The 12,072-nt window shown below is 36.7% G+C and overlaps 1 protein-coding gene across 2 annotated transcripts; it reads left to right on the top strand.

Moving 5' to 3' along the window:
- Positions 1-3,040: 3,040 nt before the first annotated feature.
- Positions 3,041-10,609, top strand: LOC126596250 (coatomer subunit beta-1-like). 2 transcript variants are annotated; one of them, XM_050262768.1, is made up of 5 exons: positions 3,041-3,172; positions 4,224-6,280; positions 7,674-8,183; positions 9,044-9,129; positions 9,969-10,609. In XM_050262768.1, exons 2-5 carry the CDS (start codon positions 4,238-4,240, stop codon positions 10,171-10,173), a joined length of 2,844 nt encoding a protein of 947 aa, XP_050118725.1. In that variant the 5' UTR covers positions 3,041-3,172; positions 4,224-4,237; the 3' UTR covers positions 10,174-10,609. The 2 variants fall into 2 exon arrangements, with proteins under 2 accessions (XP_050118725.1, XP_050118726.1); XM_050262769.1 differs by lacking the exon at positions 9,044-9,129 and having other exon boundaries at positions 9,969-10,069.
- The last annotated feature ends 1,463 nt before the right edge of the window (positions 10,610-12,072 follow it).

Here is a 12,072-nt window from a genome sequence, read left to right on the forward strand (position 1 = left end):
CAAATAATGATAACCATTCAATTTGGTAACTTCCCATTTATTTCTATTGTATTTTATTAGCCAATAAAGTGGCTAATTAAAACACAAAATTCACCCAAAAACACACAAAAGGGCCGGCCACTTTCTTGAAAATGTGGACCAACTTGGTCCTATAAATAGTCACCCATTTCTACCAAACACTCATTCCAAATCTCTTGCAAAAATTCCAAAACACTCTAAACACTATTTCTCTCTAAAATTCTAACTTTGGCATCGGAGGTTCTTTGGCCAAAGCCCCCCCCCCCATTCATCGTGGGCGCGTGAGGCTTTTGGCCTTAACCTAAGGTGCTAGTTGTTTTGTAGGTGCAAAATCGTCCAAGATCGAAGAGGTGAAAATTTGCATCCACAGCTGCCACCCGCATGGACCCTACCGAAATCCCCTAACCCCGTTAGGAATATTCTGTTAAAAAGTAACAGAAACTGTTAAACCTAACCAACGCCGTTAGGAATATTCCTCAAAGTTGAAGGAATATTCTGTCATCCCCTATCTTCGAACTCCGGTGACTATCGTCGTTGCCGGAAAACTGGGAATTTGAAAAACCTTGATATCTCAGTCAATTTTCAACCAAATTCCATGAAACTTGAACCAAATTGAAGCTTAGGACAAATAGAACATAATCTTACCAATTCCAAGCTCCAAAAATCACGGGATCTCGCCAGAGAAAACACGATAATTCCGGCCAAACTTCAAATGCATATATCTCAATTTCCCGACGTCCAAATCATGCCATTTTTCTTCCAAGCTTCGTGAGGATGATTCAAAGCTCCCTAGAAGCTCAAAATCTCCTAAAACCCCTGTAATAATTAGTGCATGAACAATACCTAAATCGGAGTTCGTGAGAAACTAGGGTTTTCGAAGGTTTTAAGTCCAAATAAAGGTATAAATCAACTCCTAGGCATGCAAAGAGTTTGAATGTTACCTTTAAAACCTCAATCCGTGCCTGAAATGGAAGGCTTGGAGTTCGTCCGTACAAAGTTGACGGAAACAGAAGAAAATCGAAAGGGAGGAGAGAGAGTACACGGGAAGGAGAGAGAGAGAGAGAGAGATGGGGTGTGTGTGAGGTCCAAAGTTGTCCACTCCAACCAACCAAAACAACAAAACAACTAAATTTCCAATTAGTTCCACATACTTAGGAAAATAACTTGGACCCTAAAACTAAGTCACACCACTACCCACGTTTAAGGGTAAAACCGTCATTTCACACCGTCGATAAAATTATCCCAGGACGGGCTGTGACATTAACAAGGTGAATTGAAGTTTTTGGAGGCCATTAACGAAGAGATAGAAAAGTGTGAGCCTCACTTCCCTTGTACTTGATGGTAAGTATGCAATGGGGTGAAAAAGACAATTCTCATTTAATGTTTTAAGTTGGGTATAGAATGAGGTTATATGGGTAACATCTCATGTTTTTTCTGTAGTTGACATTATGTTTTTGAAACGAACCTGACATGTTAATGAATCCGACATGTTCTATTTACCAACCAAATGTTTTGGGTTCGTACTAAAGAGAAGTAGAGGACTTGAGAAAAGGAGGTCTAAAGTCCCAAAACCAATGTATTCCCCTACCCCATGTGTATATATATCTATGTATAAGAATACAAAATAAAATAAAATAAAATTGTGTAAAGGGCTCAAATGGCTGAAAGAAACCTGAACACAAGTCATGTGCATTGTGCATGATTTATTTTGGATAAAAAATTTAACGAAGTTAGGTGAGATGACAAATTAATGATTTCAAAACCTTGATATTGACAAATCGCTTAAAATTTTAGTTTGTATGACAATTTGAAAATAAATGTATAAGTTCATATGGCATTTCAAAAAGTTTCCCATAAAGCAATTTTACTTACTTAATTTTGCCATTGTGATTTACTATTAGGTTTTCTTAGTTAAAGAATAATGTTAGGCTTGAGTGTGTTATATGAGAGCAACTCACATGAAACATGCTTACTGCCATGTGGTATCCTTTGTCCAATAGTGCATTGGCATGTGTAAGTTCACATGACAATATATTATAGCATTAGGACGTCACATGACGGTAAACACATTTTATGTAAATCTTTGTGTTGTATGATACTATTTTGCATGCATTTATTTTGACTTTTTATGTAACTATTTTTTTAGTAGGTTCCTTAATTATTTGAAAGGTTTTGGAGATTATGGATGAGGTGTAGGCTAATGATATGACTGACTGGAGTTGTACTTGAGGAATTTGCGACGCTTTCTTCCTCGTTCGAAATATTTACATTTAGTTTTGAATAGACTTTGTGCTTTCTGATATACAACCTTATGATATTTTATAAAGCATCCTATTACCCCAAAAAAAAAAAAAATTAGTATGAATTAAGAAATAATTAATCATAATTAACTTATATAAACATATCACATTTTTATGGGAGTAATGACAGCCATGAACTATAATATCTTTTGTCATCAATTAACACGTGTGTCAAGCATCTTTTGAACAAATAATTTAATTTTTGAACATATGAAAAACATTAATCGGACGAATAACACCTAAAATTATATTTTATAGGAATTTTTTTTTTTGAACAAATGATATTTTACATTAAGGGACCTCATAATGAAGTGGTTATAATAATATAGTTCAAATTCGCTTTTAGCGAAAGTAAAGTCTAACACCTCTTATTTATAGTAAAGAGAAGTACGACTACACCGTAATAATAATAGGTGATATCTTTTATTAGCAATAGCAATTGTGTAGAAAACTAGTCAGTACGGCCTGTTTCACGGGAAAAATATAAAAAATATAAAAAATAAAAAAACAAATGATAAAAATGAGAAAGAGCTGGGTGAGATAAAAAAGAAAACTAATGAAAACGGTTTGAAAACTTTAAGCTTTTACGATAAGAATAAAATAAAAAGTAAAATAAATAATATTATATTTAACATTTTAATGTAAAAATATAATTTTTTTTTAAAATAAACTGTACCAAACTTTTCCTTAAAGACTCGCAAGATAAAAAGGGTAAAACCGTGTCCCGCGGAAAGACTATGAGCCTGTAAACTGGTTTCTCTAAATATGATATAAATATCCAACCATTTTTTGGATCTGATATCTCTCTGCACTCTCTACGTCGCTGCATCTGCTCGACTCAAATTTTGACGCAGGTCAGTCTCTCTCTCTCTCTGCTAATCTGCAGATCTCAAAACTTGATCATTCTTTTCTGTTTGGTTACCGAGAAAATTTAGATGATCTATTCTTATTGACGTAAAAAGATGCCGGATTTACTTGGAAAAGAGCTTCTGGTTTTTGTTTGATTTCAACTTTTCTCTCGTCAATTGATTAGCGCTGAAATATGTGATTTGATTGATTAGTGCTTTAGCTTGTTTCTCATTCCGAAGCTAAATCTTGTCCGCTTCTTTTGTTTGTTTGTTTGTTGATCTGAAATGGTAGAATTTGATTTGAAATTGAAAAGAATTCTTCTTCTTCTGCTTATAGAAATTGCAACAAGGCTTGAAAGTAAATGTAGACGCAGATCAGTAATGTACATTTGATTAATTCAGCCAACGCAATTTCGTTAAGGCTAGAATTTCAGATCTGATGTGTTCTGTTTCGAGCAAATTCGAAAATAGTTACTAGTACAAGTACCGTTTTCTTGCAAATTACAATTGACTCTGTCTGATAATCCTTCCTGTGAATCGCTGCAACAAGATCCTGAATATATGTGACAGAAGAAGGGGGTTTCGTCAGTCTGTGCAAAGGCATGATGTTTCTTTTCGATTATACTAACATGGAAGGAGGTGTATATGAAGTAGAGAAGTCTGCAACATTTTGTTGAGCTTGTTCACTGTAGTAAACTTTGCATGAATCGTTCTGATTCTGCATGAAGACAAATACATATAATGCGCCGGAGTTGTTGGGTAGTATGTACATCTAAATGACATATTGATAAACTTGGTGATTTCATTTTCTGCTCTTAAAGCGTGGTGCTTCATTTGTTGAGCTAAATATTTTGTATTATGAGGAGATAAGTCAAATTTAAACATCTTAGATGTGATTATGCAGCAAACTATATAATGCATTGCCCTTTATGTACCTTGACAAACAGCCCAGTCATGTGTATATATATAATTATATATGTATGTGTATGTATTGGTTACCACATGCTTAAGTCATTCCATTGATTATTTAAACTAATAGGAAGCCATTGTTTTTCAGGAAGCAAAAAAGAAATGGAGAAATCTTGTAGTCTGCTTGTTCACTTTGATAAAGGGACACCTGCAATTGCTAATGAAATCAAGGAATCTCTCGAGGGCAATGACGTGGATGCAAAGATTGATGCAATGAAAAAGGCAATCATGCTTTTGTTGAATGGTGAAACGTTACCTCAACTTTTTATTACAATTGTCAGATATGTTTTGCCTTCTGAAGACCACACCGTCCAAAAGTTGTTGCTTCTATATTTGGAAATAATTGACAAAACTGATCAAAAGGGTAGGGTCTTGCCTGAAATGATTTTAATATGCCAAAATTTGAGGAACAACCTACAGCACCCCAATGAGTATATTCGTGGTGTAACTTTGAGGTTTCTTTGCCGATTGAATGAGGCTGAAATAGTTGAGCCCTTAATCCCTTCTGTTTTGCAAAATTTGGAGCATCGGCATCCTTATATTAGAAGAAATGCTATATTAGCTGTGATGTCTATATATAAGCTACCAAATGGGGAGCAACTCTTGGTTGATGCACCTGAAATGATTGAGAAGATTCTTTCTACAGAGCAGGATCAATCTGCTAAGAGGAATGCATTTCTCATGCTCTTTACTTGTGCCCAGGAACGTGCAGTTAATTACCTTTTGACCAATGTTGATAGGGTGTCTGAATGGGGTGAATTGTTGCAGATGATTGTGTTAGAGCTGATACGAAAAGTGTGTAGAACAAACCGTGGAGAGAAGGGGAGGTACATTAAGATCATTATATCTTTGCTGAATGCGCCTTCAACTGCGGTTGTATATGAATGTGCTGGGACACTTGTTTCCTTGTCGTATGCTCCTACTGCTATTAGAGCTGCTGCCAATACCTACTGTCAGCTGCTTCTTTCTCAGAGTGACAACAATGTGAAGCTTATTGTTCTTGATCGACTGACCGAGCTAAAGTCTTCTCATAGGGAAGTTGTGGCTGATATGTTCATGGACGTGCTTAGGGCACTTTCTAGTCCAAATCTTGACATCAGGAGGAAGACCCTAGACATTGTTCTTGACTTGGTTGCTCACAAGAGCATCAATGAGGTTGTTCTTACTTTGAAAAAGGAAGTGGTTAAGACTCAGAATGGCGAGCTAGAAAAGAATGGTGAATACAGGCAGATGCTTATTCAAGCCATTCATTCTTGTGCAATAAAGTTCCCAGAAGTTGCGAGCACAGTGGTACATCTGTTGATGGATTTCTTGGGAGACAGCAATGTTGCTTCCGCTGTTGATGTGGTTATTTTTGTCCAAGAGATAATAGAAACCAACCCTAAATTGAGGGTATCTATAATAACAAGGCTTTTGGACACTTTCTACCAAATCCGAGCATCACAGGTTTGTTCTTGTGCCCTTTGGATTATTGGAGAATATTGCCTGTCACTTTCTGAAGTTGAGAGTGGAATTGCAACAATTAAACAGTGCCTTGGAGAATTGCCCTTTTTCTCAGTTTCAGAAGAAGAAAGTAATGATTCTTCAAAAAAGTTTCCACAACTGAACTCCATGACCGTGTCTTCTAAAAGACCAGCTATTCTTGCTGATGGAACTTATGCCACTCAGAGTGCTGCATCTGAAACTGTTTTCTCCCATCCTACCGTAGTTCAAGGATCCTTAGCATCTGGGAACTTGAGATCCCTGCTTCTCAGTGGTGACTTCTTCCTTGGAGCAGTTGTTGCATGCACTCTGACCAAGCTTGTCCTGAGATTGGAAGAGGTCCAACCATCAAAAGTTGAAGTGAATAAAACATCTTCACAAGCACTGTTGATAGTTGTCTCCATGCTGCAATTAGGACACTCTCCAGTTCTTCCACATCCAATTGACAGTGATTCTTATGATAGGATTGTCCTTTGCATAAGGTTGCTATGCAACACTGGTGATGAGATCAGAAAAATATGGCTGAAATCTTGCCGTCAAAGTTTTGTTGACATGCTTTCAGAAAAACAATTAAGGGAGACAGAAGAGATAAAAGCAAAGTCTCTGATTTCTCATGCACAACCAGACGACCTTATTGACTTTTACCATTTAAAGAGCAGGAAGGTACAACTTTCGCATTCATTGTCCTCTATATATATCTAGCCTTATGTGCCAATTCTGTAAAATCTGATATAATTTACGGAGTTGCCTTTCACTATTTCCATTTCAATTTTTATGCTGACCAATTTAGATAACTTGTGATGTACTAGATACACTACACTGTATGGTTGCTTATCTGTTAGTTCTTGCATTGTTTATGGTTAATTTGATTTTAGTATCCTGATGTTGCATGTTCATACCTGTGGTTTCAATTTAGAGTCTTTAGTAAGTAGTACCCTTTCCTCATGAGATTTTGACAATATGGTTCTGTCATTAGGATGACTGTCAGGGGAATCATCAATTGATGATGTGTCATATGTGGGGCCCACTTTTTTTTGTTTAAGCGGAAGATAATTAAAGCCACGCTTTATAGAAAGTACAATTGTGTAGAATGGTTACAAATTATCATTGCATACAATGATTGATTAAAAGATACAATTGCTTATGTCAAAATGTATCATATGAAAATGTGGTTTTCTCATTCTTCTCCTGGTGGGCTTATGTCTTTTGAGTGACATGCTGTTTATCTTGCTATCTTTCACAAGGATATATTATGGTCTTAGTTCTATGTCTAGAATTTGCTTACTGTTGGGTTTTCTAGCCCATGAGGAGTTGTCTTAAGTCTATTAGGAATTATAGTCTTAGAGGATTAAATTGATTTCCCAATTGAAGTTGTTTTCTCAATTGCAGTGGTTTTCCCAATCGAAGTTGGTTTCTCAATTGGAGAACGATTCATAACTAGATTCCAATTAGGATTAGTATTCCTTATTAAAGAATACCTTTTTATGTCTATACAAAGTGGCTAATGCACTAGTTTTCAATTGGAGCAAAACAATAAATTGTTTACCACTCAAGGAGTTAGAGTGAGAGAAGATTATAAGGACAAAGTGTGTGCAAGAGAATTGAAAAGAGATCAGAGTTTATTTCTTGTTCTTGTTCTTTCAGGTTTTCTCATCAAGTCTTAATTCTAGAGACTTGACAAGATTATTTGTTGTACTCATTATTGATATAGTGAAAGTTCGTTATTGCTGTCCCGTGGACGATAGGCACATATAGCCGAACCATGTTAATTCTAGGTGTAATATATCTTGGTTATTTGTTTTCGGTTTCTTGAGTTTGGTTCGTTTTTCCAATTCATAAACGCGATACCACAACACTTGCAGACTTAAGGTTTCATTGGAATCTATTTTCCAAGTTAGGTCTAGGTAGTTTCGAACAAGCCTTTAGTCTTATTTTGAATCTTTTGGATTCTATTGGTTTGTGATAGCTAAATTTGATATTTTTGTAAAACATACTTGATGGATATTGGATTGGTATTATATTTAAATTAATTCTCTATTCTACATCTAAAATGAAGGGTATGAGCCAACTGGAACTGGAAGATGAGGTTCAAGATGATTTAAAACGTGCTACAGGAGAGTTTGTCAAAGACGGGGATGATGCAAACAAGCTTAATCGAATCATCCAACTCACTGGATTTAGCGACCCAGTGTATGCCGAAGCATATGTGACTGTTCATCATTATGATATTGTCCTTGATGTCACTGTTATCAATCGAACCAAGGAGACCTTACAGAACTTGTGCTTGGAGTTGGCAACCATGGGTGATCTTAAGCTTGTTGAGCGGCCACAGAATTATACTCTAGCTCCTGAATCTAGTAAGCAAATAAAGGCTAATATCAAGGTGTCGTCAACTGAGACTGGAGTCATATTTGGAAACATTGTTTATGAGACCTCGAATGTGCATGAGCGTACAGTTGTTGTCCTCAATGATATTCATATTGACATTATGGACTACATCTCTCCTGCTGTTTGTAGTGATGGAGCTTTCAGGACCATGTGGGCAGAGTTTGAATGGGAGAACAAGGTATGCAGCATTCTTTTCTGGCCTGATTCCTACATCAATAATAAAGTTGCTTGCATAAATTTTGCTGGCACCGCTAGCTTTGGGGGCATTGCAATATTTCTGTTACTGTTTTATCAAATAATTAAATTTTATTCATTTTTGTGGTTTGATGAATTTATCTTGTCTTGGTTGCCCTTTTTTTCCCATTTTGAATTCGGTCTATCTCCTTGTATCCTTTCTGGTTTGATGAATTTGTCTTGTCTCGGTTGCCTTTTTCTCCCTTTATGAACTTGGTCTATCTTTTTGTATCTGTGTCATGTATAGATTGGCGGGGATCTTTTTTCCCCTCATCTACTATATTTTATTTAAGTGTCTCAGTCTGTAGCGACACACATTTTGTTGGATATGTAATGAATAGGGAATACAAAAATACGCACTTAATAATAGGTAAATACATAACAAGTACATGAATTCTGCAGCATACACTGAATGTAGTACAGCGCCTCTGAAATTATATATGTACATGCTGATAAAAGACAAGGAAGAATTGATTTTTCTGCAATCACTCTCTAAAAGTTCTGTGACAAATTTAATAGCTAAATATGAAGTGATGTGGTGGTTGAAACTTTCTAGTTGATGAAAATTTCATTTATGCAGGGAAAAATGTCCTCTCATTCAATTTTAAGTTGATGTTGTTGCCTTTTTTTTTTCAGTGTTACTCTTTTTTTTTTACTTGTTATTAACTGGTCAATGTAAACTTTACTTAGTGATATCTTCTTTTTGTATTGTGTATGAATGGTCTTAATTTTCCTTTTTTTGTTTGTTTTTGTTTTATAAGAGCAAATGGTGTTAAATCTTGATGACATTCTGTTCGGTTTTAGGTGGCTGTCAACACTATAATTCAAGATGAGAAGGAATTTCTTGACCATATTATGAAATCAACTAACATGAAGTGCCTCACTGCACCGTAAGTCGTCTTCTTCACTGCTAGAATTGCTTTTACTACAATTTAGGGTTCAGTGAGAAAAATGTTCACACCATAGGGTAGTCGAAAGTATCATGCCTAGTTTGGCGTTACCGCAAGCTGTTACATATTTAAAAACAATTGTGAATTTGTGATTCCAGGATAACCTACCCATGCTATGCTTATTGCTGAAATATATTTCCTTATTATGAAGTAAATGAAGTTGTGTTGTAAATGGGAAAAGGATTTAAGTTTCTGGAATTTCCCTCTATTGTAACACATTCATTGTCAAATGTGCAAATGTAGTTGGGGCTCGCTATATCAATCTTGTTAGGTCTGATGATTTTTTTGCATTTTTTTAATTTTAGGTAGAGATAAATGATAAAGATAGATTTGGTCGTCAGTCTGAACTGTGAATGGGCTTCTGTTATTTATTGCAGATAAATATTTGTTGTATTAATAAATCTAGACTTGTTTCTTTTCTGCGGGCTGTAAGATGTAGGACCAAGCTTAGGTCTGGTTGTGTTGGCTAGCATGAACCAAATCAGATTAAAATGTTATTGAAGTCCGGCTGATCTATGATTCCAAGATTTCTTATTAGTTGGAATTGGTTCAATTGTCTGACATCACATCCTGCTTTTACCCATAGATCAAAGGAGTCTAGTAGAACAGAATGGTAAACTAAGAGTGAGCTTAACCAAAAATAGGAACAAATGAACAGTGTATCTTCCTTTGTGCTTTGAGTTTTTGCCACGGGACACTTGTAGTCATTCATACATGATGGATTTTGGTTTTCTCACAAAGCATTTGTATTCAACTCTGACATCCTCTGTTTGATTCAGATCGGCACTGGATGGTGAGTGCGGATTCCTGGCAGCCAACTTGTATGCAAAGAGTTTGTTTGGGGAGGATGCCTTGGTGAATGTGAGCATTGAAAAGCAAACAGATGGAAAGCTTAGCGGCTATATCCGGATAAGGAGCAAGACCCAAGGAATTGCTCTCAGTTTGGGAGATAAGATTACACTCAAGCAGAAGGGAGGCAGTTAAAAAGACGTTTTATTTGAACATATAATACCGGTGCAGTGGTACACTCTTCTATCTGAAACTGTGACATCGAACAATAAAGAAATCATTTGCGGTTTCAATAATGCATATGAATCATGTCTCTCCTCCTGGACGCAAGTTTTGTTCCCTTTTCGCTCCGGTGGTACATCATAAGCTGCAATTTGTGCAGTTTGTTTCAAGGTGCAGGATTATATAATTTTAAACTTAGGGATTCCATTTTAGGCGCGTATTTGGTTCGAGAGGTTGATAGAACCGCTGTAGCACTTCTTTTTGCTTCTGTTGAGGTGAGTTTTATTTCTTTCCCGGAATATTCTTTCATAAAATTCATTTGTATGTATAATTTCAACACTAGTGTTTGATCGGAATTCTGTAGAAACCGTTGCATTGTTTTGTCATCATTTGAGGATCAAATTTCATATTGGTGGGGTTCTTGGGGATTGATTAATTATGTGCTCGGTACATTCTTGGGTGCTCCGTAGTACCCGGTGGAAAAAGCATACGCGGCTAGCTAGAGAATTAGCATATGAAAATAGTCAGACAACCATCAACGGCAGTTTAGCAGCTTCACCGTTGTTAAGCACAGTGAAAGGACGGAATTGCCCCTTTTTAGTGGTCAATTGTGCTTCTTTTTGGAAAAGGATGCACAATTTTGGAAAAGGATCTTGCAAAGATCCTTTTCCTGGGGATCCGATCCTGTGATTATGACCGTTCATCGTACATCGTGCGTTCAGTTTTCGTTAGGTATTATTTATATTTAATTTTAAATTTTAAATTTTAAATGATTTATGACCGCACGATGTACGATGAACTGTTATGATCACAGAATCCCTCGGATCCCCAAAAAAAGGATCCGATGTGAAATCCCATCCTCAGATCTCACCATTTAAAATTACGTATTTCATATTTTATATTCTTATTCGTAGTTTCGATGCGTTTGTATTTGCGGCGTATAAATTTTTTTGATAAGTGAAAGGAGAAAATTACCCCTATAGTTTTGTGGATCCAACCCGTGACCCGACTCTCCAACCCGGTTCCTCCACACATTACGACATCAACTATGGCATTTTTTCGACGATCCAAGGCTCGCCATCACCTTGAAAACATTCCCCATCGTTCCCTCTTCTTTTTCCACCCCAAAATTGATGAAACAGGGTTAGGTGACACCGAGTCTGCACCATGTAGCAGTGGTACATGGATGATCCTGCTTGGTTAATCTGCGATAGGGGACCATACTATTTATGAATTGTGCTTGGTTAATCCGCAATGGGCGATCCTTATGGCCATACATACTTAGGGGTGATCATCCGCAATGGTTGATCATTGCCTAACAGTTTCAAAGGTGTGACTCTACTTGGTTAATTCGTGATGGGGGGTCACTACCTACTTGGTTATCTTCTCAGAGGTGGTCATGCTTGGTGAATTCGCGATAGGGGACCATACTATTTATGGATTGTGCTTGGTTAATCTGCGATGGGCAATCCTTATGGCCATACATACTTAGGGGTGATCATGCTTGGTTAATCTGCGATGGGGGGTCACTGCCTAATAGTTTCGTAGGTGTGACTCTGCTTGGTTAATCCACGATGGGGGGTGACTACCTACTTGGTTACCTTCTTAGGGGGGGCTCTGTTTGGTTAATCCGCCATGGGGGCCACTTTCTGTTTGGTTACTTATGTAGGCTTCGGCTGAACTGCATCTCTCTAGCCCTAGTTTTTAGTGTATTTATGAACGATAGTTTTTGAGAATCTTTGTGGTTTGAATTAGAAAAGTCGTTGGATGTTTGGGTGACTCCTTCGGAGTTTTTAGTGACTTAACTATGATTTCATAAGTATGAATTTCTATTTGAGGTTTATAAAATGTGATTGATGTTCTTTATTTATT

Source organism: Malus sylvestris, chromosome 13, assembly GCF_916048215.2.
Source record: "Malus sylvestris chromosome 13, drMalSylv7.2, whole genome shotgun sequence".
Classification (NCBI taxonomy): domain Eukaryota; kingdom Viridiplantae; phylum Streptophyta; class Magnoliopsida; order Rosales; family Rosaceae; genus Malus; species Malus sylvestris.